This window comes from Phalacrocorax aristotelis, chromosome 11 (genome assembly GCF_949628215.1).
Source record: "Phalacrocorax aristotelis chromosome 11, bGulAri2.1, whole genome shotgun sequence".
Taxonomy (NCBI): Eukaryota; Metazoa; Chordata; class Aves; order Suliformes; family Phalacrocoracidae; genus Phalacrocorax; species Phalacrocorax aristotelis.
Window position 1 is genome coordinate 24770753 of NC_134286.1, and position 24546 is coordinate 24795298.

The window sequence follows — 24546 nt, forward strand, 5'->3', positions numbered from 1 at the left end:
CTGGAAAGCTCTGTTGAAGCTCAGCTACAAAATCCTGTCTTGATCCAGTCTAGATTTGGTTACTTAAGTAAATGCAAGTTCCTTTTAACATGGCAACACTGCCACGGGCAGGAGGCAGGAACCTTGCTGCAGTCGAACAGCTGCAGGCGATGTGTAGTGAAGCTGACATCCTTCTTATTGTTTGTCCTGTTTTCCATGAGATCAGAAGCCATGGCAGATCCCAAGCAGTTATAGGCCTGTATTCACTGCAGCTAATATTGCCTTTTAATTTGGATGCTGTCCCTAAGCTGGCACCTCTCCACACAGACAAAACTGCCTGATCCTGCTCTTGTAGGCTTTCAACTGAGGCTGCACCCTGGTGGCTGCTTTACGCAAACCAGTAACTCTTCCTTGCATCCATGGTCCTCCTTGTCACTCACAGTCACTCACACTCACAGTCAACTGGAAGCATTGCCAGCTGGATCTGCTTACTTGTTAGTGGGAAATTAATAGCTGAGGCTATTAATAAACCAGTGAAGCTCTGAAAAGGCTCGTCTTTGTGTTGGATGCGACGTTTAGAGCCTGGGACCAGAAGGGGCCAGCTGAGAAAATGCTGTTACTTGCTCATTTGCAGAGGGCATGTGCAGCCTGAATATGTGAGGGCCAGTGTGTATCTTCTTCCCAACTCTTGCCTTAGCAATGCCAACTTCCACCTCTGTTATGTCCCAGCCTTTGTGTGTATTAATCTGTGCCTGGAGAATCTATTCCCCTTGACATGCTAATCCCAGCTGGTTGAAGAAACTCATGGGAGAGTCCCTGCCAGGTACCTGCGTACCCCTCACATTGGGACTTTTTGTGGTTCCGCTCTTCAGCATGTTTTTCTGTCTTCTGGTGAGGGGTGGCGCAGGCTTTGGCATGCACAAGAGCAGGAGTTTGAGATCTATTAGCCTCTCACCCTTGAGTGGATGTGCAAGCCCTGTCTTAAGGCCAGTGTGGGACAGCTTGTACTGGATTGTGTTGTGCTTCTCCGTCAGGAAAGATTGTTCCTCCAGGGCTGGGAACGAACCTCCTGCTTCTCAGGACGCTGAAACAAGTCTGATTTCTGGTGAAAGCTGCAAGATACGTACAGGTCCCAGTCTCTCCTGGAAGCCTGCTGCTGAACCCTGCCTTTGGGACACAGCACAGTCAGAAATATCCATGTCCAAGGGCACAAGCACATAGGTCCTTAGCAGAGGAATATGCCTTTACATAGACAACTACAAGAAATGCTGATGCTTGAGGTCTGGGGAGAGGTCACTCTGGAGAGCACAGTAAGAGTGTGCTGATGCAGCTCCCTGTGCAGATGCTGATGGGGAGAAAAACCTCAGGCCTAGCTTTGTGAGACCTCTATGCTGTTTAAAGTTACAAAAACCTGCCTTCTTGTGCCAGTGCTTGTCAGCCTCTTTACAACAAAGAGCTGCATACAAGCCCCACACATGCACATGGCCCCACACACTTAATGTCCAGGCAAGAATGGTGGGGTTTGGTTTGGGGCTTTTAAACCTGAGATGCCATGGGAGTCCTTGTCTGGGTGTTTGGTGGGTGGCTATGTGGAGAAGGCAAACTCCACCTAGCAATTCAGTGCCCAGGATGCAGTTGTCCTCCGCCTTCCCTTGAGGGTGTCCATGTGTTGTGGAGTGTGTCTGGGGCCCTCCTCCTGCCTGGCTCCATTTCAGCTTGGATGTGGCGATGGCTGTGTCCTCTGGCTTCCTCTGAAGCATGGAGAGGGGCACGTCAAGACTTGGCTTTGTTTAAAAATCCATAGACTGAACCGGGAAAGCCTTGTGTAAATGAAACCAAGCTTTATCCCACTCCACATCTGTAAGATGGGCTGTTGCCTTGCGGAGGGCTTGGACAAAGTTAGGATGAAGCTTCCATTCTCCGACTTTGCCAGGGGAAAAGGCTCTCACCATTGGGCAGGTTTGCTGGTGGATGCAGGAAGGGTGTGCAGTCCAGTGCGGCGTGTCTACCAACTGCCTCGGTTACAGATGTGAATACACATGCTGACCCACTGAGCACACCGGGAAGCAACTTGCTGTTCTTACACTCTTGTGCTTTCTATGAGGGGACCTGGGTCTGTTAAAGCCAAACAGCTGTTTGCAAGCTGCCTGTAGAAGGGATGGCCAGCTTGGGGGTTGACATCAAAGTCATTGAGGACCTTTTGCTCTCTGGCTTCTCTTCATGGTTCTGCTTTCCAGCAAAGCTATCTGGAAGACCAGTCTTTGCTGCTCACAGTTGTCAGAGCAGAAGACAGTAAGATGTTTGATAGCAAATATGGTTTTTGGAGGACATGGTTTGGAATAATACTTGTACACCATTTTTGGGAGCCATAGCCCATCTTGCTCTGCCATTTACTGAATTTAAAATACACTTTCCATCTTTTCTAGCAGGTTCATCTTGCATCAGAGCACGACAGATAACAGTCAGATGCCAGGCAGTGCTTTGCCATTGCCTTATTCCACAGTCTAGAGGAAGCACATTTCCATGTGATGTTCACACCTGGATTTTTGACTTGGCAAGTTAGTTTAAGCCTCATGGACCTCAGATTTTCAGGAGAAGGACTGTCTTACTATGTATTCAATATGTGGCCCTTCACTTTGACAGGAATTCTTCTGTTCCCTTCTCTCACTCCATGAGTCATTGCATTTAGAGAAGGCTTTTTTTCCCCTTTAGATGGAACTAGTCGAAGGTAACATAGTTCCTCAGCTTGCTGCTAGTGCAAGTTCCAGGCTAGCACTTTGTGGGGCAGCCTGTTTCTCTGTGATTAAGACTGAGACATCCTTATCTTGCATTAATCCTACAGAGCTTCCTAACAGAAACTCCCAGAGAAGCTACAGCTGACTGGTTTTGCATATTTTTAGAGTCCTTCTCATAAGTATATTTTATCCTCTATAATCTTTCCATGAGATGCTCCAGGCTGCCTATGTTGTGCTCTTGGGATGGGTTGGCATATTGAAGGTAAACTGCTGGAAGCAGATTTGGTGGGGGAGAAGTCTTGAATGAGGAGAATTGGTTTGGAGGCTAGTGGGAATGAAATATTTACACAGCTCTGAGATAATCTGAAGGGGAAAGAGCATGTGCTTTCTGTGTATGTGTACATATGTATTTGTGTGCACACAGGGATGATGTCTTTTTGTCAGATTCCTAGGTGGTTTTCTGCTGGTTCTGGCAAAGAATCACTAATGGTTTAATAGCTTATCAGCACCTGTGCATAGAGGCAAAGGTTGGTACTTCCTGATTTTGTGTTTTCTTTGCTTTAAATAGGAATTCCCATTCTGATTAACATGAAACCTGGAAACTGAGCTGTCAGAGCAGTCAGCTTTTTGAGAGCAGTGAAAAATTCCTGACCGTGAGGAGCTTAAAGGCAGTCCAGGCACTGCTTTCCTGCAGTACAACCCCAGGGCCGGGCTCACCTCCTGAAGGAAACTCATGAGAGTGCATGGCCTGGGACAGATCATTGCTGAAGCGCCTTGCTGTGAAGTGGCTAGGTTGTGCTGCTCTTGATGCATTTCTCTCCATCAGCCAGGTTTGGCATGCTTTCTTGGTGATGACGGGCCAAATTCTGTCCAGTTATATTCAGCATGTTGCTTCTCTCCCAGCACTGGGGGGTTGGGGGACATTCTTTACAGCTCCAGGTCTTGGAATCAATTTGCTATGAAAGTAAGTCAATATTCAGAAACATGGAAGTCTTTTTGTGGTTCTTTTTTGTTCACGAGTTTGTAGAGAAGGGCTTGAAAGGAAGACAGCTGTGGTCTTGAGATCCAGAAAGCATTTGACTAAGCAGGAATGTAATGGTATTTAAATAGTCTTAGGATGTCTGGAAGGACCAACACAGAATTTCTTCGAACATGCGGTGGTGATGGTGCAGTGGGTCATGGTCCACCTGCAGCAGTGTCCACCAATGAACTGTTTGTACTAAAATCAGGGACAGAATTTAGACTTTTATAAGATGCCTTATTTTATGGTATTGGCATAGTACTTGTTGTCAGATCTAGCGTTATTCAGTAGAAAATATCCTCCCCCTTTAATAATGTTATTGGTTTAGTTTGGTTTTTCCCCCCATTTCTCCTTTTTGCCTTTTCCTTTCTCAGTTTCTCATCCTATTTCTGGGCCTCTGTGCCTACTCTTTTCTACCAACACTTCCTTCCCTGCAGTTATTCCACATTCCCATCTCCTGAACCATTACTCCCACCCTATTTCAGACCACTAAAGCACCTGGCAGTCATGCTACTACACTGGGCACTGCTCCTTTCTCTGGGGCACCCCGCTGATGTGAGGGAAGACATTTGCAGTCCCAGGTATGCCTCCCTCTGGTTTAAACTTTTAAACTTCAGCTCCTTTTGGCCTGTTCAGGGCTTTGGGATTGCACATTGGACATTTGTGATTGTCTCAGTTCTGGCATGCCTGAGTTTTAAAAGAGAGCAGTTGTGAGTTTTCAGGTTAGCTGCTGATTAAGGAGAGGATTTTTAGCTTTCCTTGTCAGTCTAGGTTCTCAATACTGGGTTTTTTTATCCCTGAAAATGACAGGATTTTTTCAGGGATGAAAAAGATCTGTTTTTCCCTGCTACAAATAAATGCATGAGTGAGTAGTGCAGGCATTTTGTTCTTGCTGAAGCACGAGCTTGCCTGCTTGTCACATCCTCCTTGTTCTGAGTGATGAAGAGACAGAATGACTCTTTTCTGAAGCATTGAAAACCACCTCTTGAATCGCTTCCAGGCTGCAAGAGAGTGGATACAAGGTGCTTGTACAAATGCCTCTTTTGTGCTATCTTCGGAAATATTAAGGCTTAAGCCTCCCACTTCAAAGAGAAAATTTATGTTATTGGTTTGTTTTGGTGGATTTTCCTCTCTGGGTCCCTGTGGTGGATCAAAACTCAGCCAATTCCCAGGTGCTGCTTGTTGCTTTTGTCAACTGATGAGTGGCTGAAAGAATTTCTTTTTTTAGTGTGTCCTCAAAGACAAGAAGTGCCTCTAGCTGCAGCAATGAGAGGTGGTCCTGTCCTCACTGCCTGCCTGCCTGGCTGTCCTGTCGCTGGTGCAAGGCAGCAGAAATGGGCAGGGGCTCCTGCTGCTTCCCCTGTGTCTTGCTGGTTTGTGTTTCAGCCCTTGTGTCTCAGTCTGTGACCTGGGTGACCGGACATGTATTTTCTCCTGACACCTGCACAGGAACCTGTTGTAAAGGGGTAGGAATGTGTTGAACAGCTGGGGCTGTTTGCTTCAAAGCACCTGCGTCAGAGCTCTTGGATTAGACAGTTCAAGATTTACCAGGCTTGCCCTGCTGACCTGCTTTCTGGTAGATGGTGTAAAACTCAGCTGGCCCCAAGCTCTTCTGAGTGACTGTGCTCTGCAACCCATACTGGGTGGCTCAGTACATGGGGCTGCTCTACAGGATATTAGTTATTTAATACCAAAAGGTATTAAACCAGATCAGTGCAAAAGTCCAGGTATTTCTGCCCTTTAATATAAACTTGGAAAAAACGTTGCATGAAACTGTATTGGTGCTCAGTTTCACTTGATGCCACAGAAATCAGAGGATGAGGAAGTACAAAATTATGTCTTCATCAGGATTAACTGTGCCTTGTTGTTTCCCAGGTTGGATGTGCTACACCCATGTTACAAAGTCCTCTGTGCCACTGCCTGTGTAACCAGCAGGTTGTGCAACCAAGACCAGTTACTAAGAGGTGTGCATTTTCCATATGCCCTTTCATGGATCCTGCAGTCAAGATTTTACGTGTATTTCCTTTTTTCCTACAAATAAACCAGCTTGCTTGGTTTGTGGAGTCAGCGGGCTTTGCGAGTGGAGCCTGTATGCTCTGTGGGTAGCTGTCTCCTGTTCACACTACAAGAGCAAACTCAAATTAGACTAGAAGCACCAGGTCTCCGTGAGGACTTCCCAGAACATGTTGGCGGCTTCTACTGTAGCCATTTTCAGTCTTTCTAAGCAGGAAAAATGTCAGTGTTCTCCCCTTGTGTCAGTATTTCAACAGGGGCTTTCCAAAGTCATCTCTGGGTAGAGGTGAAGAAAGGAAAATGTTTAGCTATAAAGGAGATTACTTAAGAAAACTGTGAAAATAGTCTGCTTGAAAAATGTACATCGGTCCTTGGGCTGACCGTGGGCAAGCTTGGAAGAAAGAGGGCTAGCCTGCTAATTAGCTAAGCATGTGCTCCCATGCTGCATGATACAGCTGGGTAGGGCTCCTATTCAGGCTGGCCCTGCATCCATCTTAGATCTGAACAGTTATGGTAGTTTTTAATGAGTTAAGAGCAGCCACAATGTACTGCAGCTTCCTGCTGCCCCATGTTCGTTTGGGGGACAGATGGCATCTCATTCTCACAGCGTTGAAAGCATAGATCAAAACCCTGACTCACTAAAAAGTAAAGATTCTTCCATTTTTAAATCAACTGGCTGGGTCTACAGTGACTGAGCACTGCACAAGTGAGCTGGTACAGCTGTCAAAATCTGCCTTTTACTCCCTTTTCAGTGGAATATTGTGTTGGCCCACAAAAAAGCCTGGCATGCAGCAGGGCAGGCTGCCCTGACCCAGCTGCCTTGCCCATTCTGTATGAATAGCTGGTGTAATTCCAGAGCAGGCAGCTCCTTAACGCTGTGATTCACAGACTGGTAAATCCAGCATGATTTTAGGTTTGCTTTCAGATGCTGGACTGGCATCCGGCAGCATTCAGGAGCCACTTCATTTTCCTTGTCAGTACTGGCATGTTGAGGTCTGCAAGGAGAAGCCTTCATTGCCCTGTTAGTGCAGAGATGTCAGTCTTGGGTTGCCAGAGCTGTCACCTCCAATCTCAGCCTTAAAGAAAACCCCAGCCTGGCGCATCATTAATCACTCAGAAGACTGTAATGCTGTGAATTTCCCCTTCTTTGGTACAGCGACTTTAGGTTGGGACTAACTCTCCATGAGATGAAGCTCTCCAGGGGTAGCAACAGGACCAATTACAGTTTCACTGCTGAATTTTTAACCCTGGTGTGTCTACTTCTTTGCTCAGCACTGCGTGCTTGTGAAACAGAACTTCTGGCAGTAATTTGTGATTTTGCATTATCGTGTAGAGCCCATGTGCTGCAGATTTTCTCATTCAGGCTCAGCTGTACACTATTGGAGCACTCAGCCAGGAAAGAAGCATTATTAACCTTGAAACACACGGATTTTTTTCCTAGATGTTTCACATCCACGTCAATGCAGCACTCCGCAAGGTGGGGCAGGGAGCCAAAAGGAAGGATATCTCCTAGGCAGCACTTGAATTTTGTTCGTTAAAAAAAAAATCAGGTTTGCAGGTAATCAAGTGTAGCATGAGTGTCAACAGCTTTCCCAAATAAAGCATTGGGATAGATATGGGATTGCTTTTGGCTGCACCCCTGACCTCTGCTTCCCAAGCCCTTGAATTGGTAGTGGCTGCAAACTTCAGGTGGGCACAGACACTGCAGAAGCACCTCTTTGATGTAGTTAAGCTACACGTGCCCCTCAGACAGAGAAAATGGTTTTGCCTTTTTACAACTAGGTACCCATGGGGGGCCTTCCCTCCAGCCTCAGCCAGCCAGAGACCTCTCTGCTGACTCTCCTCTCCTTTTCCCTGCAGTTTTTCACAGAGTACGGACCTGATTATGTGCTGGAGATCACACCGAGCTGCAGACCAGACCGCAATGAGCCACAGAGAATTCAAGAAATCCTTAACTCTGTCAAAGGTGAGTTGTCCAAGCCAACACTCCTGCTTCAGGCTTACAGGTCCTTTTAGAGAGGACTCCTGGAAAGTTTGTTTGGAGTCTTTCTCGCTGACTAGAAAGATGAACCATGTTCACTTCACTGCTCATCATGTACAGTGTCATCTGACTCTGCTTCACTTGGGATTCTCAGTGTTAGTAGCACATCAGCTCAGAGCTGTTGGGTCCCTGTTAGCAAAAGTTGCCATTGCCTTTCCTCTGGCTGGGCAGAGGAGCATAGGGCCTTGTCCTTATTAGAATCATGGAACACCCTAGGTTGTAAGGGAGTTCAAAGACCATCTGGTTGAACCTTTCATGGGAAAGGGAGCCTAGATGAGATTATCTAGCACCCTGTCCAGTCACATCTTGAAAATCTGTAGCAACAGGGACACTACCACATCCCTGGGGAGGTTGTTCCAGTGATTGATTGTTCTCACTGTAAATATTTTCTTTCTTAGAGTGAGATGAAACCTCTTCTGGGGCAACTCACACCCATTGCCCCATGTCCTCTCCATGTGGCTCCTTGTGAAGAAAGAGCCTCTGTCCTCTCTGTAGCTGCCATTCAAGTACTGGAATACTGTGATGAGGTACCCCCAAGCCTTCTCTTCTCCAGGCAGAAGAGACCCAACTCCATCAGCCTTTCATGACAGGGCAAGTTCTCCAGCCCTTTGAGCATCTTCATGGCCGTCCTTTGGACCATCTCCAGTCTGTCCCATGTCTTTTTTGATTTCTGGGGACCAGAACTGGACACGGTACTCCAGGTGCAGATGACAAGTGCTGAGTGGGATGATCCCATCTCTATTTTTGCTAATAATGCCCCTGCAGATACTGCCCAGGATCCAGTTTGCCTTCATTGCTGCAGCAATGTGCTGCTGGATCATGTTCAGCCTGTTGTCCACCAGGACCCCCAGATCCCTTTCAGCAAGGCTGCTCCCTAGCCACACAGATCCTAGCCTGAACTGGGCTTTTTGGTTATTCTGTCCTTCTCTCTGTTAAATTTCATACTGTTCTTGTTAGCCCACTCTTCCAGCTTATCCGGGTCTCTGTAAGATGGCTCACCCTTCTGATGTGTCCACCTCTACACCCAGTTTGGTATCATCAGCAAACTTGGTGAGGTTGCTTTCAATGCCATCATCCAGATCGTTTATGAAGATGTTGAACAGTGTGGGGCCCAGTATCAACCCCTGGGGGAGCCCACTTGTGACAGGCTGCCAGCCTGAGTAAAAACCATTGATTGCCACCCTCTGTGTGCTTCCTGTGAGCCAATTTCCTCCCTAGACACTTAGCAGACTATCCATCTAATTTGTATCTTGGCAGTTTGTCCAAGAGGAGGCATGGGAAACAGTGTCAAATGCTTTGCTGAAATCCAGGTAAACAACATCCACTGCACTCCCCATGTCAACAGAAGATGTTATTTTCTTGTACAAGATGACCAGACTGGCTTGGTACGATTGCCCTTGGTAAATCCATGCTGGCTTTTCCCAGTCACCTGCTTCATTTGGTTTGTAATAGTTTCTAGGAGGATGTGTTCCATGACTTTCCCAGGGACTGAAGTAAGACTAATGTGCCTGTAGTTTCCTGGGTCCTCTTTTGGACCCTCCTGGTAGATGGGTGTGACAGTTGCCCTCTTCCAGTAATGGGGGATATCTGCTGATCTCCACAACTTTTCAAATATTACAGACAGTGTCCTTGCAACAATGTCAGCCACTTCTCTTAACATAGATCTATGTGGGTTGAACCTTTGCAAGAGGTCACAGACCTCCCATCCTTGCTGGTGGGTGGACACGTGCGTTGTCCTACGTAGGTACACATTCTTGTGATCTGAGGTCCGGCTATGCCAGTAATGACAGAGGGTAGAGAAAGTATTGAGGACCTCTGTCTTGCCAGCATTATTAGTAATTGGTTTCCCTGCCCTTGTTAGTAACGGGCCTATGTCTTCCCTGGGCTTCTGCTTACTGCTTACATATCTGAAGAACCCATTCTTCTTGTGTTAACTTGACGTTTAATAAAAATGTGTCTGAATGCAAAGGTGGTTACTAAAGGCAGGAGGGCATGTAGCTCACTGTGAGAAGGTAGGCTTGGTAGGTATACCTCTAAATGTATAGTAAATGTGTTTGTAAATCTTCATTTCTAAGAGAAGCATGGTAATTGGTTTTATATATCCTTTTCCTGGTATCTTTACCCAGCTTCTTGGATTTGGTGGTTTCGGGGCTTCCCAAGGTAGGCATTGTTGTTGGATGCACATTAGAGATCCACCAAGGAACCTGTCTTCCATTAATTCTTCTATTCCTTTTCCAGACTTATTTAGACTTTGGGTGTCTACAATAGTGTCATGGTTGGTGTGTAGAAAACTACTTTATTTTGTGTAAAACTTGGTGTTGGGTAATTTCACTGAGTGCCATCTTGTTCTTGTAAATGAGAAATAGCAAGTAGCTACTTCCTATTCACCTTCCTGATGCCAGCCTGCGATTTTGCAGACCCACTTTGCACTTCCACAACCATCTCTTTTTCAAGGTGAAGGGCCTTAATCTGGTCCGTATCTATAAGCAGCATATCTTCAACTGGGATTAACTGGACCCAGCAGCAGTTTTATAAGCCCTCAGAACTTGCTGCAGTTCACAAATTTGAAATGAGAAAGATGTCCCAGCTCCTTTTAGGAGAAAGATAGGAGTTTCAATTCCTAAGTGCCAGAGTACCTAGCTTATAACAGCATTACACCAAGAACAGAGACTCCTTAGGCCTAGCTGGAAGTGTATCAAGTCCGTGTGCCATGGAGACTTCCATATCCACTGATTTGGAAAAAGGAAGCAAAGAGCAAAGGATTAAAAAAAAAAAGTTAAAGTCAGCTGGATCTTAACAGGGGACCAATTTTTACATCTCACACAGAGATCGCAAGAGGTGGTGGAGGATGTTGGCATGACAGCAGGGCCTAGCAAACACCTTTTGGTATGAAGCAGTGGGCTCACATCTGCACTGGGCATTGAGAAAAGATTGCAGGGTCCACTATCTAGGTAGCACTGAAAGGATTTTGTGAGAAAGGAGCTTCTGCAAAGTCAAGAAAATATTGCTGACAACTTAGCAGAGCACTAACTAACTATTGCTGACAAGCTTAGCTTAGCAGGCTGTCCTGGGGACAGCCACTGTTCTGGAAATTCATTGTGCGTGGGACAAGGAGTTGCTGAGGGTCTGGTTCATTACAGAATCATGAGGAAGAGATGATCATCTCCTCTGTCCTGTCCTACCATGCAGCACTCAAAATGAGGAATGGCTTGGTGCTCTGGGATCTCAGTTCATGGCTTGTGGTCGGTGCTTTGGAACTGCAGCTCCTTGGAGACGGTGCAGGGAAAGGAAGGGGGGACTTCAGCCTGCCATGGCACTTCCGTCCATCCCTTCTGCCAGCATCAGCTATGAAGTCTGCTGAGGAAGGCAGGGGCTTATAGAAAGGATGTCAGACGAGCTGGGAGGCCCCCACGCTCTCTCTGGCCACATCTGGAAGCCTTGTGGGAAAGCAGCAGGCAGTGAGTGGGTCTTGGGTGAGATGAGCTGTTTTGGACAGCCTGGTCTGGCCTGTAGGACATGCGTGACACTGCACAAGATGAGTCCTTGTGAATGGACTAGTTTAATGGAGCCATATACCCAAATGCTTTAAACCTTATCTCACAGACAGCCTAAATTAAAGTGAGTTTTTATTGAAATCTTCCTGAAAGATGGACAGATGGTGACACCATACCTGGTAGTGGCTTGGATTATGCTTCTGTTACCTTGTTAAGAGGAGGTTTTTTAAATGTAAGGTCAGGTTTGTAAAGAATTGGTGACACCGCAGATAAACAGCCAGTCATGATGAAAGGTCATACTTGAAAAATACGATCATCATCATGACAGTCATGACAGTCAGTTGAAGTTCCCTGGAAAAACAGAAATGTCATGCCTATTTTTTAAAATGGTAAAAAGGAGGACCCAGGGATCTACCAACCAGTCAGCCTCACCTCTGTGCCCAGTAAGACCACAGAGCTGATCCTCCTGGAAACTATATCAAGGCATATGGATGACAAGGACGTGAATCGAGACAGGCAGCATGGCTTCACCAAGGGCAAGTCCTGCCTGACCAACCTAGTGGTCAAGTGGAAATCAGTAATGTCCAAGTGGAAATCACTAATGAGTGGTGTCCCTCAGGCGTCTACACTGGGACCAATACTGTCCAATATCTTTATTAATGACATGACAGTGAGGTCAAATGCACCCTCAGCAAATTTGTAGATGACAGCAGGCTGAGTGGTGCAGTTGACACACCTGAGGGACAGGATGCCATCCAGAGAGACCTGGACAGGCTGGAGGAGTTGGGCCCATTAGAACCTCATGAGGTTCAACAAGGCCCAGTGCAAGGTCCTGTACCTGGGTCAAGGCAATCCCCAGTACCAGTACAGGCTGGGGGATGAAAGGTTTGGGAGCAGCCCAGCCTAGAAGGACCTGGGGGTAACTGGTGGATGAAAAGCTGGACAAGTGCCGACAATGTGCACTCGCAGCCCAGGACAGCCATGTCCTGGGTGCATCACCTGCAGCATGGCCAGCAGGTGGAAGGAGGGGATTCTGCCCTTCCACTCTGCTCTGGTGAGACCCCCCTGGAGCCCTGCATCCAGCTCTGGGGTCCCCAGCACAAGGAGGACATGGACCTTTTGGAGCGGGTCCAGAGGAGGCCACAGAAATGGTCCAAGGGCTGGAACCCCTCTGCTATAAAGAAAGGCTGAGAGAGTTGGGGTTGTTCAGCCTGGAGAAGAGAAGGCTCCATGGGGAGACCTTATTGCAGCTTTTCACAGTATAAGGGGCATTCCTAAGAAGGACAGAGAGAGACTTTTTACCAGCGCCTGCAGCAACAGGACACAGGGAAACAATTTTAAAGTGAAAGAAGGTAGATTTAGACTAGATATAAGGAAGAAATGGTTTTCAATGAGAGTGGTGAGACATTGGCACCCATTGGACAGAGCGGTGGTAGATGCCTCATTCCTGGAAGCGTTCAGGGTCAGGGTGTACGGGGCTTTGAGCAACTTTATCTAGTGAAAGATGTCCTTGCCCACCCCAGGGGGGTTGCATTTGATGGTCTTCAAAGGTCCCTCCCAACCCAAACCGTTCTGTGATTCATTCAGTGAGATGAAACGCTTGCTGGATGTGGTTGTGGGTGTCATCAGCCTTAGCCACAAGTGCCCACACAGAGACTTCCTACAGCAGAGAGCAGCTATTTACAGCAGACAGAAAAAGCTGGGGGGGTGAGCCCAGGTCTCAGCTTGGATGCAGGGAAGGTACTATGGCTGGGATTACCCTGTCAATAAGGGAGAAATCTCCTAGTGGACTGCCTAGAGCTGGGGGTTAATGTTTGGATGCAGGAGGACCTGGAGGCTGTGTAGGGCTGAATGAGAAGCAGATGATCTCAGGGGAATATGCTCCAGCTGCTTCTGATGCATGGTTTTCATTCCCTTTCATACCACAGTGTCTGACCCCAGGAGAGGAGAGCTCACATACTTAGCCCTTCCCCTGCACCATGGCTAGCTTTTCAGTTATCCAGCCTAGTTTTCCCTCAGCCTCTCCAGTCCCCAGCTCGGTTTTGACTCCTAGACACGTTTCCCTTTTGCTGACGGTCCAGTTAACACAGCTTGGTGTGATACTACTTCCCACACTTACACTCATCACCTATTACAAGCCTGACATAGAGCATTTACCTTCCTCTGCCTCTGGTTTAAATCACCATCTGTTTCATCAAAGGTCCAAGTTCTGCATGTTTATGCTGTAAGGTCATGTCCTCCTCCTGCATGCAAGTTTGGTTGGAGTTTGTCAGTTAGAGAGTGAACCCTGCAACTCAGAAATATCCCTGGCATGCAGTCAGCCCTGGAACAAGTGCCCTGGATCAAAGTTCCCATCCTTTGCTCCCAAGAGAGCACACAGCCATGTATTCTAGTGTCTTACAGAAAGATGAATAAAAGGCAAGGGGTTAGACTCCATGCTTGCTGAAGTGGGCTTGTAACATGGCACACTACCAGCCTCACGTGGATCACGTTCAGGCAGTTGTCCCCAAGCCTGTGTGAGGAACCGCTCTGCCTGGGAAGAGTTGCAAACCTGCAGGACTGGTCTGTGCCTGACCTTTGGAGATGGGTGACTTCAGTGTGGGTCTGTTGAAGCACTTATTTGGGAAGGTTTCGTCCAACACCTGATCACAACTGCTGCGCTTTGTTTCATACAGCTCCCCTACTCCTCTTCTGTCCTATGTATGATGATTTTTGTTTCCTCCTTCTTCATATCGCAAAAGAGCAGTCCTCTTTGCTGTCATCTGTCAAAGTGCCACTTGGGACATGAGGCAGTTATAAAACCTGTTTCCTATAGATGCTTTACTTACAGGCTGCCAAGGCAATTGCAGCTTGATTAGAAACCCTCTTTTCTGCTGTCAGACCTGATCAGACTGTCTCAGGAGCAGGAAGGCTTGGAAATTCATGCCCTCCTCAGTATCCCTTCAACATCAGACCTAGAAGGACCAGGGGCCCCGAGCACTGGGAGCAGGGAGAGGACAAGGAGCAGGGCACTGCAGGCTGTGCTCTGCCTGGATGGCATCTCCACACCCTCAAGTGACACCTGCAGCTCAGCTCACAGCCACTTCCCCTGGGAACTGAGTGCATTCCTGAAGGAGCTGCAATGTCACGGCCACTGCAAGTGCTGGATCTGATGGAAACCTGTGTTTTCTGCCTAGGAAGGCTTCTGTGCTTCTGGAAGGAAATAGATTTAGTAGCCATGGATTTGTAGGGGAGGGAGGGAGACAGGTGGATCCCAGACATCTTTGTCTTCTCTTATAGTACCTCTCAAAGGAGCCAGATGTGTGCTTGGGAACCAGCTGGCTTGAGCATGGTCTGTGCCCCAGATGGGCTGCTTGTCTGCTTGGGAAGGGATATGAGACTACAAGCTTGGTCAGCCCCGCACTCAGGGCTCTACTAGTCTCAGGCCATGCTGTGTTTTCACCTGTGGTGGCCGGGATGCCTCTCATGCAGATTCAGACCTGTGGGTGAGCACCCAAAGGTTTCCCAGCCAGCATCACATGTGGCTGAAATGGAGCAGGATTTTCTCTGTTGCAGCACCTGCTGAGAGGAAAACTTACGCCTGTGGTAGAGGGGAGAGCAGAGAAACCTCATACCTCCTTCCACAGCTATCATGGAGAGGCTGGTCCAAGAGCCTAGTGCTTTCCAAGGACTGGTTTTCCCTGCAGTGAGTTTTCCACTGTGCTTGTAGTGGTGGTGCCAGAGGCAGCAGGAGCAAGTGGGGCAAGGTGCGTCCATCCCCCTTGGTAGTGAGATGGTGGCAGATGGAGCAAGGCAGAACTGCAGCCCCTACCCAGGGCTGCATGGGGAGATGTAGCACTGCCAAGCGCTGGGAGAGTGGGAGTGGGGCAGGGTGCTGGATGGACTGACAGCAGCAGAGCTGTGGCTCCTGCTCTTAACTGTTGACTCCTGGCATTGCTTTGCTGCCTGCATGGCTGTGCTGGCAGCTCTTGGGCTTTCCTTCCCCTCCTGCTCCAGCAACTGCAGCCCCAGCTGCTGTGCAGAGCAGTTAGTGTGAGCATGGAGCATCCTGTTCCCCCATCCTGCAGGAAGAGTCTTTATCATCTGCCTGGGATGTGAGCCACCATGTCTTGTGGGTGGGGAGGCAGCAGGGAGAGTACAGGGCCTGCTAGCCCAACCTGCAGGCTCTCTGTAGCACACTTAGCTGCTCCAGAATTGAGAATTGGCTGCCACGTGCTTTGCCCAGGGCCCCACAAAGCCCCAACTACTCCTTTTTATTTCAGGCCTAACGAGAAAGCCTGGTCTGCCTTTAGCAGAAGCATGTGTAGTGTCCCTGGGGCCAGCTCCCGTGGCACTGGCATCCCTCCGTCTGCCCTTGGGGCAGAGCCAAAGCCACCTTGCTCTTCTCAGAGCTGCATGCAAGGCCGGGGCTTGGCTTGAGGGCAAAGGAAGATAGTTCCCTGCTTGATCTCCATGCACTTCCTCAGGAGCTGGGACAGTTCTCTAGGCAGGCAGGGACTGTTGGACTCCAGGGCAGGCAGCTGGGTGAGCCCTGCCAGCCTCTTTGATGCCCTTGCCCATCTGTCTTGTCCCTGTCCCCAGGAGTAGCTGGGGGCAGCAAGATAGGGCTTCACAGCCCTTTTACTGTCTGTGCATGTTGTGATGTGTTGGTGTTAGAAGCAGAGTAGGAGGAGGTGGGTAGCAGATGCGATGGCCTGGTTGCGGATGCCCTGGGGCATCCCCAAGCGCAGGCCAATCCTAGGGATGGGACAAAACCCCTGACCTGTCCAGAAGGGGAGGAGGAACAGTATCACTCTAGAGCTGGAAGGGGGGGAATCTATGCTGTGCACTCCTGGCAGCACATCCAGCCCAAAGAAAGGACAAGGCAGCAGGGAGTAAGCATGTACCCCTCCGGTGCTGGCCCATGAATCCCGAACCAGCAATCAGCCTGCAGGAGAAACTCGTAGTGGAAGTGGTGGCAGGGTCTCTCTTTGGTAGTTCCCCAAGTCTGGCTCGGAGAAGGGCAGCAGCCCTTCTCCGTGAAGGGAGTGAGGAGTCAGCCCGGACCTGGGTACGCGCTGAGGCTGGGATTCCTGTATTGCGGTCTGGTCCATCAGGCATAAGGGTGCCTCGGCCACTCAGGACTCGGATACACATTTGAAAAGCAGCCACTCTGTCAGGCTGAAATACCAGTGGAAATATCCTTTTCTGCCTCCTTTTATTTGCAGGGAATCTGAAGCATGTTGTTTAGCGGAGAAGGAAGGCTCAGGTTTCCACAAGAGTGTTTCCCGTGGGGAAGACGGCGTGTTTACGTGAGCAGCTGGTGAAATTTGTGGCTGTGGGGAAAATTTGGAAGAATTTACTGTTGGTTGGTTCATTTTTTTCTCTTTAAAGAAAAGCTGCTGCATACCATGAGCACCGTGGCTCTCCCCAAGCAGGGGTGTGGGCCCTCCAGCCACAGCCTTCCAGTGCTGGCAGAGCCTCCCTTGCTCCTTTCTCTTTCCTTTTTTAACACCACAGAGTTTATTCTCTCAACTGGTTTTAAATGTTTTTTAAGAGAGGGGCTGCTCAGAGCTGTGACCCCTCCCCAGCTGGAGCCCAGTGCCGCATTGCCTTCCTGGCAGGAACACGGCCTCTGAGCTGCCCACCCAGGGAGCAGTGCTGAGGGTCAGCCAGGGCCCAGGGCACAGGCTGTGCCTCTTACACTCAGAAAGGCACAGCCATTGTGTTTTTAACTGGGATTTTTTTTTAAAATAAAGTATTTGAAATACTCCTCCAGCCCTTTCCTTTCTTCCTGCACCCACCCTGCCTTGCCAGTGCTCTTTTCCACAGCACTTTATGCATTCGGCGGAGGTCCAGCCAGTGCTGGAAAGCAAAGATCTGCAGTTGTGTTTGTGACCGTCCCTTCCAGCCCCATCACATAAGGCAGCACAGACCCCTCTGCAGGTGATGGGTGGGCTCCTGAAACCCTTTGTGGAGGGGCCAGACCCTGGGGATACTCTCCAGAGTATCGAGGGACACGCAGGGCAGGGTGGCAGCTCCTGTCTGGGAGATCTCAGATGAACTTCCAGATGCCCCAGTGCCGATGAGAGCTGCCACTCAGCATCTCAGCGAGCCATCTCAGCAAGGGCATAGGTTCACAGATATGTGGGACAGATCCCTTCTGGTGCCTTGGGCTGTGGAGCCTGGCCTCTGCTGCCCTTGTCCCCTCCTTCACCTGGCCCGCAGAGCTTTATTTGTGCTGTTTCTTTTTAAAGATGTCCAGTCCTTGTGGGAAAGCATATTTCCTGTTGCTTTAATTAGATTACACTGGAATAAATAGCAAGACAAAGGGCCTCCCAGCCTGGCCCGGCTTTGTTTTGATCTCTTGTTTTTCACTGCTAATACAAACAAGAGGGAATCCAGTGTAGAGTGAGTTCAGTTGGACATGGCTCCCATGTCCCCTGTGGAGTGACTCCTGACCCCCTCTGTGTCCCCAAAGTGCCTGCTGCAGTGGGGTAGGGGGAGACTGGCCTTGTGTGGTGACTGTTGGCAGGAGGTTGGTTTGGCCACCGGCACAGTGAAAGCTCTCAGTGCCCAGGGGAGATGTCAGCCCTGGGGATCGTTCAGCCAGGAGAAAACTGGGGTATGAGAGAGCAGAGATGCTGGCCAGCTGCCCCCTCTGACCCACCTTAGGGCCCCATGTGCTCTCTCCCTGCACCAGGCACAGAGGGCCCTGTGAGCTGTGGGAGCTGCTTCAGGAAAATATCTGGGAAAACAATACAAACCCCCCCCGCAAATGTCAAACACTGTGGCACTAAATGGGGTTTAGGTGAGGTGTGGGGAGACACCGACACTGCCCCCGGGGGCCGACCCGCCCCATCCCATCCCTCCCAGCCCGCCCGCCCACCGGCCCCGCACCGCTTCGCTTTTCCACGCGGCCCAGCTGCACCGGGGCCGCTATAAATCCGGCGGCGGCGGCAGCTGCCCGGAATTTGCGGGTAGCAGAGCCGAGCGGGAAGCGGGGCCGCCCACGTAAGCGCGGGGGAGCCGGAGCGCCACTCCCCGCCCCGTTCCAGCCTCCCCTGCCCCCGGCTGGGGACCCCGTCGGACCCCATCCGCCCGGGGCGGGCATCCCCCGGCCCGCTGAGCGCCGCCGTGTCCCCGCAGGCCCCGGATATGAGCTCGCTACGGTCCCCCCGCGCGGCACGGAGGACCGCGAGGTGGCGGCGAGCCGGCGCTACCCCTTCAGCACCGGGGCCGGGGAGCTGCCGCCGGGCTGGCTCCGCGGGCCCCCGCCGCCCCCTTGACCCTGCAGGCCGGTCCCCACCTCCTGGCCAGATGCACCTCCAGAAGCTCAAACAGCCAGCACGGCGTGGCGGGGAAAGTGCGGCGCCCCCAGGAGCCCGGCTCACCGCCTGGCTGGGGCCTGGGGACACAGCCGCGGGGCGCGGAGAGCCACCCCCTCCAGGCTGCCGGCCCCGGCATCATCGACTCGGAGCCGGTGGAGGAGGAGGTGCTCAGGGCGTTGGTGCCGGAGCTTGGCCTCGACAGGGCGGACGAGCTGCCGGAGCTCTGGCTCGGCCACCACGAGTTCGACTTCCTCGCGGACCTGCTGGCCGGCTGCTGACGCTGGAGGGCGGCTGGCGCGGGAGGGAGGGGCTGCCGCGTCGCTCCCTCCCACTGGGGACCCGCGGTCCGCAGGGAGCGCCCCGGCTGCCCCACGGCGGGCGAGGGCCGGCGCTGCGGGCGGGCCGGCGGCGCTGGGAGCACGCGGCGCCCGGCCGAGGGTGGGCGGGGCTGGAAGAGCGCTGGGGCGGCGCTGCCCCCCCGCAACGCGGGGCCGTCTCGCGGGCCAAGGCTTCCAGCTCCTGTCGAATAAAACCTGGAAGGACCGTCGTCTCCCCGGCTGTGCCCCTTTCCCTGTCCAGCTCAGCGCTGGGACAAAGGGGTCCATCTCCGCGGGGGACCCTGTAGGAAGCGGCCCGGGGAAGGAGGAAGATTTGCTCCCCGCAGCTCCCCTGCCTCCTCCCGGCTTTACGATGGCGCCAGGGTTGCCACCCGCGCGGTGTCCCCATCGTGTCACCCGTGAGGATGGGACCTCCCTTCCGCCCGCGCCCCGCTGCGGGAGCGATGCTGCGGAGACCCGCCGGGTGCCGCCCGGTGCGGAGGCGCTCCACTCGGCTGCCTGGCGGGGCGTGGAGGACTGCGGGTAACCTGGGGACCCCGGTACCCTGGGGGTGACACGCCAGCCTCCCCGGGGACCCCAGCTGGGGACCGCTGGCCCCCGAACTGCCTTCGGGAGCGGGCGCTAAGGCCCAGAGTCGGGCTCGGGGGGCTGCGTGGGGTCCCACCTCTAACCCGAGAGGGGCCGTGGGCGAGGGGAGGGCGGTGGCGCATCATGCGTGTCCTCCCCGGCTCGGCTCCCGAGCGGAGCCGGAGTCTCCGAGCCCCCCGGCCCCGCTGCGTAGGTGGGGATGTGCCACCCTCACACCCTCTCCCAAACCGCTGGGGCACAACGTGGGGGGCTGTCCCATGGCACCGGCGAGGGCCGGGAGGAATCCGGTCACTCTCCCCACGACACTCGCCTCGTGCCCACCCCACACGGACACAGCAGCTCGCTGCCGGGAGCGGGGTGCCCTAACGAGGCCGCTTGCAGCGGGGAGAGAAGGGGGACCCCACCTCGCTGGTAGGGGCTTCCCAGACACCCACCCCACGCCCAGCTTTTACCTCCTGTGGGCAGCACGTCGGCGAAGCACCGCGGGGCGCGTCGAGCCTGTCCAGCGTGAGGGGGACGCGCACCCCGCCTGCCTTGGCACCGGGCGGCGCCGGACCTCCGAGCCGACAGGGGGCGTCTCGCGGGGCGGCCGCCGCGCCCGCGGATAACAGCGGCGGACCGGAAGCGGTAGCCCTTTCCCGTAGGAGCGCAGCCATGGTGAGGACGAGGCGCGGCCGCTCTCTGCCGCCATCCGCTGCCATCCACCGCCCGCCGCGGGCTGCCGCCGCCCCCGCTGCGACGAGGGGCGTGGGAGGGAGCCCGCCGCCAGGGCCGAGGCGGGCGGGATCCTGGGGGGGCCGGGGAGGGACGGCCTGGGCGGGGGGGGCCGGGCCTGGCGGCAGCCCGTAACGCATCCCGTCCCGTAGGCCCGCGGCCCCAAGAAGCACTTGAAGCGCGTGGCTGCCCCCAAACACTGGATGCTGGACAAGCTGACGGGCGTCTTCGTAAGTAGGGGCCGGGATTGGGGCCGGGGCCGGGCGCGGGCTTGCCGCGGCAGCGGCCTTTCCCGCTCTCTGCGGGCCCAGGCGGTTTTCCAGTCTCACCAAGGGGGTGATCGGGTCCGGCGGGGTGTGCGGGCTTGCTCAGGTAGGCTCCTCGGCGGGCGGCGGTGAGCTGGGGCAGTTGGGCAGTGCAGGGGAGAAGGGGGCGCTGGCTGTTAGGGGCTTTACAAACAGCTTTCGTGTTTTCTCCATTTGCAAGGGATATGGCACTGGTGTGGTCGGCTGCTCACTTTTAACCTACTTGCTGTGTTTTTCTTTCATGGCGTTGGTCAGTAGATTGTTGTACTGTGTTGGGGCAGTGTTTTGTGAGGCTGGCAAGACTTGGGGGAAAGGTGCTGTGAATACCAAGAAAAGATACCTGCAGCCTATCACTGCCTGCATAGCAGTTAGACTCTGTGCAGCTGTCCTTGAGTGCTGGCTGCTGTGAGAGGTGTCAGGGCAGCAGCATTCTTCCCCTGGGGACAGTCAATGCTGCTGTTGTGCATGAGTACCCAGCAGAAAGCTTCTGTTTGCAGGCACCCCGTCCATCAACAGGCCCTCACAAACTGAGGGAGTGCCTTCCACTCATCATTTTCCTGCGGAATAGGCTGAAGTATGCCCTGACAGGAGACGAGGTCAAGAAGATCTGCATGCAGAGGTTCATCAAGATAGATGGCAAAGTCCGCACAGACATCACCTACCCAGCGGGCTTCATGGGTGAGTGGGGAAGGCTGGGGCAGGTACCTCAGGCAGCTCTGCTGCACTGGGCAGGGGGATGTTTTGTGAGGCTGGCACAATTTTGGGGTTAAGATGCTTTCCTGGTGGAATTGAACAAAAGGTAAGTATAAGCAGTTGTTTAGTTTGGACTTGTGCACTGCAATGGATACCGAAGCCAGATATCTGTAGCTTATAGCTGCCTGCTTGCATATATGTAAATTTCTGTTCAGACTCCAGCCTTTGGCTGCTTTTGCTAATTTGCACTGTATCACAGTGAGAGATGTGAGCCTGTGGTCAAGAAGGATACCAAACTTGTCATTCATGCCTGAAGCGTTGTTCAGCAGTCCCTAGTTCTTTTTAGATATGAGCTTCATGCTGAGTTGTGTAACATAGCTGATAACATCTGCTATTTTATTTCCCTCTCTAAAATCAGATGTCATCAGCATCGAGAAGACAGGCGAGCACTTCCGCTTGGTGTACGATACCAAGGGCCGGTTTGCTGTTCACCGCATTACAGCTGAAGAGGCCAAGGTGAGTGGCTTCAGCTTGGTAAAAAGTGTGAGCCCAGTTGGGTTTGGTCGGGGCATTGTTTCCTCTTTGGCATCTCCTGACTGGGAGCTGTTGGCTGTGTTCCATGAGAGCTGAGTCTGTGCCACCCTAGTGAAGATCAGGGCCTTCAGGATTGGGGTCCAAAGCTTTTGGCAGGGGGAAATCTTTTGGTGACATGAGAGCACCTCCCAGGTGACTGCAGGTGACTGTGGTGTGTGGTTGGGGCCTCTCTGCCCCCCCACCCCGTGATACACTTTTACCTCTGGCTACTGCTCTGTGCTGACCTGAGTCCCAGAGTGGCTGTGAAGGAGTTGAGGGTGAAAGGCAGAAGGGAGCCAGAGTTCCCTGGAGGAGGGTCCTGAAGAAAGGCAGCCTCTGCTGTGTGACCACAGGCTTCAAGGCGGCAAAATGAGGAAATGCCATGGTGTAGGCTTCCCTGAGAGAATGCAGCCAGTGTTTGGGGGGTGGGGTGCAAAGCCTGGGGTGGGCAGCTGTTTCTGTAGCACAGGTGGTTTCCAGTGGGGCTGTAGCATAGCCGTGTGGCAGCCTGACGAGCGGGATTGGTGGGGCAGTGAGCTGGGCAAGTTGCTGCCTGGGCTACTGTTGCAGGTCCTGGAGTGTATGAGCATTTCGCTTGGGGTCTGAGGCCTGCTGCGGCTGGCAGCGTTCTGGGGGACAGGAGTCCCCTGGTCTGTGGTGCCGCTTGCTGCCTCAGCTGAGCACTGTGGTTTTGTTTGCAGTACAAGCTGTGCAAGGTGAGGAAGATCTTTGTGGGCACCAAAGGAATCCCTCATCTGGTCACCCATGATGCCCGCACCATCCGCTATCCGGACCCCCTCATTAAGGTGAATGATACGGTCCAGATTGACCTGGAGACAGGCAAGATCACAGATTTCATCAAGTTTGACACAGGTAGGTCTTGTATCCCATGTAAAACACTGTCCTCTTCCCCACCGTGGAGAGCAGTGTGGAAGTTAAACACAAATGCCAGATATTTTTTTCTCTAAAGTAGAGAGGCAGTGGTGGCAGCCTTTGGAAAGGGATTGTTTCCCTGGGGCATCTCCACCTGGAGCTGGAGCAGGGATTTCTCCCGTGTGCCAGCAGTGGGAGGCATTTGGCATAGGGACTTGGAGCGATTCTGAGAGCAACCAGGCACCAGGTAGAAGCAGTGAGCTGTTGCAGAGGTTGCTTGAGCGCAGCTCTCACGGGGCTGTGAGCAGAAAGCTCTGGGCAGCCGAAGGGAGATTCCTGGCTCTTTGTTGTGGGAGAAGATTTCAGTTACAGAGCCATGAGCAGTGCCAGAACAAGTGGTATGGGAACACCTCCTTGGTGCTGACACAGCCGAGAAGGTGGTGGGGATTGTTTGGTACAGGATCTGGGGCCAGAGAGCAGTTTGGCTCTTCAAGGTGTGCCAGGGTTCCTGTGGTACGTAGGCATCACCAGGTGCTCTGGTGGCCACTCTCTGGGCCACTGCAACTCTGTCCCTGCCCTTCTCCTCAAATAGCCTAGTGGAGGGGCTTCACCATGGCACCTGGTGCCAACTCTTCTCACACCTGTTTTCCTTCACCCCAGGTAACCTGTGCATGGTGACTGGCGGTGCCAACTTGGGTCGTATTGGGGTGATCACCAACCGGGAGAGACACCCTGGGTCATTTGACGTGGTTCACGTGAAGGATGCCAACGGCAATAGCTTTGCCACCCGGCTCTCCAACATATTCGTTATTGGCAAAGTAAGCGTGCGTGGGCACAAGGTGGGTGGGTTCTCTCCTGTTGTTGGGGGCTGCTGGCTGCAGCAGAGAAGTATTGGTGTCTTCTGTAGGCAGCTGCCCTCTCACGCAGTGAAGCTCCAATACTGGCATCAGTTCTGGCTCCACTCCTGTGGTTCTGCCTGCATGGGGAAGGCAAAGCAGTAAAGTTAGGAATGGGAATGTTTTCAAGAAGCAGCACTGTGGTTTTCTAAACCTTCTGAGAGTTAGGAGCAGCGCGGTGCTCAGTGCTCAGACCTTGATGTGACCTCGGTAGCCGCTCTGAGGGAGAGCGCCCTCCCTGCCAGCGCCTCACTCTCTTGCCACCCCCGATGGGCTCTCTTGTCTCCGTCAGAAAGGGGTGGTGTTTCTGTTTTGGCTGAAGTGCATTCTTCATGGAGGTGACCAGAAGAGGCAGATGTAGGCCTGTACACCTTGGGCACCTTCCCGAGGTGCTTCTGCTGGGCCATTGCAGTGGCAATGTGTGCGTGGCTCAGCATGGGCAGGGGCTGGCTTCTGCTTTTCCTGGCTGAGAGGGAGAGCTCTGCCCTGTCCGGGTCTCACGCTGTAAGGTGGTTGCTTCTCTCTTGCTGCAGGGCAACAAGCCATGGATCTCCCTGCCCCGTGGAAAGGGCATCCGCCTGACTATTGCTGAAGAGAGAGACAAGAGACTGGCGGCCAAGCAGAGCAGTGGGTGAACTCCAGCTGGGGCTGGCAGCGGTCCTTTCAGTATATTAATTAAACCGTTTACCAAATGGCTGTGTGACTGGCTGGGGAGCATCCTGGGGCAGGGGGGAGCTGTGCCGTGCTAGTGCGAAGCCATGCTCTGCTCTACAGAAGGGCATACTGATGTGGGGAGACTCATGGCAATGGGAGCAACTGTGGCAGAGCCATCTTCCAGAGGACAAGGAAGAGCAGTGGGAGAACCTCCAGGCTGCTTTGACCTGTCCCCGGGAAGGTGTCGGCACAAACGCTGCTAGACATCATTCCCAGGGCCATGCCAGAGGAGCAGGGGTGTGGGAAGAGCCAGGTGGGC

General features: G+C 52.5%; 2 protein-coding genes across 8 annotated transcripts in view; both read left to right on the plus strand.

The window, feature by feature from the left end:
- HDAC8 (histone deacetylase 8) overlaps positions 1 to 17035 on the plus strand; it is a 40643-nt gene extending 23608 nt beyond the window's left edge. For 3 of the 7 annotated variants that reach the window (XM_075106472.1, XM_075106470.1, XM_075106473.1), the window contains 2 exons: positions 7609 to 7714; positions 8188 to 9854. In XM_075106472.1, coding sequence (XP_074962573.1) covers positions 7609 to 7714; positions 8188 to 8376 — 295 coding nt within the window. In that variant the 3' untranslated portion in view covers positions 8377 to 9854. The other 4 variants (XM_075106475.1, XM_075106469.1, XM_075106471.1 and 1 more) reach the window with 2 other exon arrangements.
- A 3016-nt stretch (positions 17036 to 20051) lies between these two features.
- RPS4X (ribosomal protein S4 X-linked) lies at positions 20052 to 24269 on the plus strand. The gene is made up of 7 exons (XM_075106477.1): positions 20052 to 20176; positions 20386 to 20463; positions 21036 to 21216; positions 21650 to 21747; positions 22506 to 22677; positions 23338 to 23495; positions 24107 to 24269. Exons 1-7 carry the CDS (start codon positions 20174 to 20176, stop codon positions 24206 to 24208), a joined length of 792 nt encoding a protein of 263 aa, XP_074962578.1. The 5' UTR covers positions 20052 to 20173; the 3' UTR covers positions 24209 to 24269.
- The last annotated feature ends 277 nt before the right edge of the window (positions 24270 to 24546 follow it).

What these genes read in the sequence shown, in the direction of transcription:
- RPS4X (XM_075106477.1), top strand. An exon ending in CTACCCAGCGGGCTTCATGG is followed by an intron (nt 21,217 to 21,649) that starts GTGAGTGGGGAA and finishes CTCTAAAATCAG; the next exon opens with ATGTCATCAGCATCGAGAAG. An exon ending in TTTCATCAAGTTTGACACAG is followed by an intron (nt 22,678 to 23,337) that starts GTAGGTCTTGTA and finishes CCTTCACCCCAG; the next exon opens with GTAACCTGTGCATGGTGACT.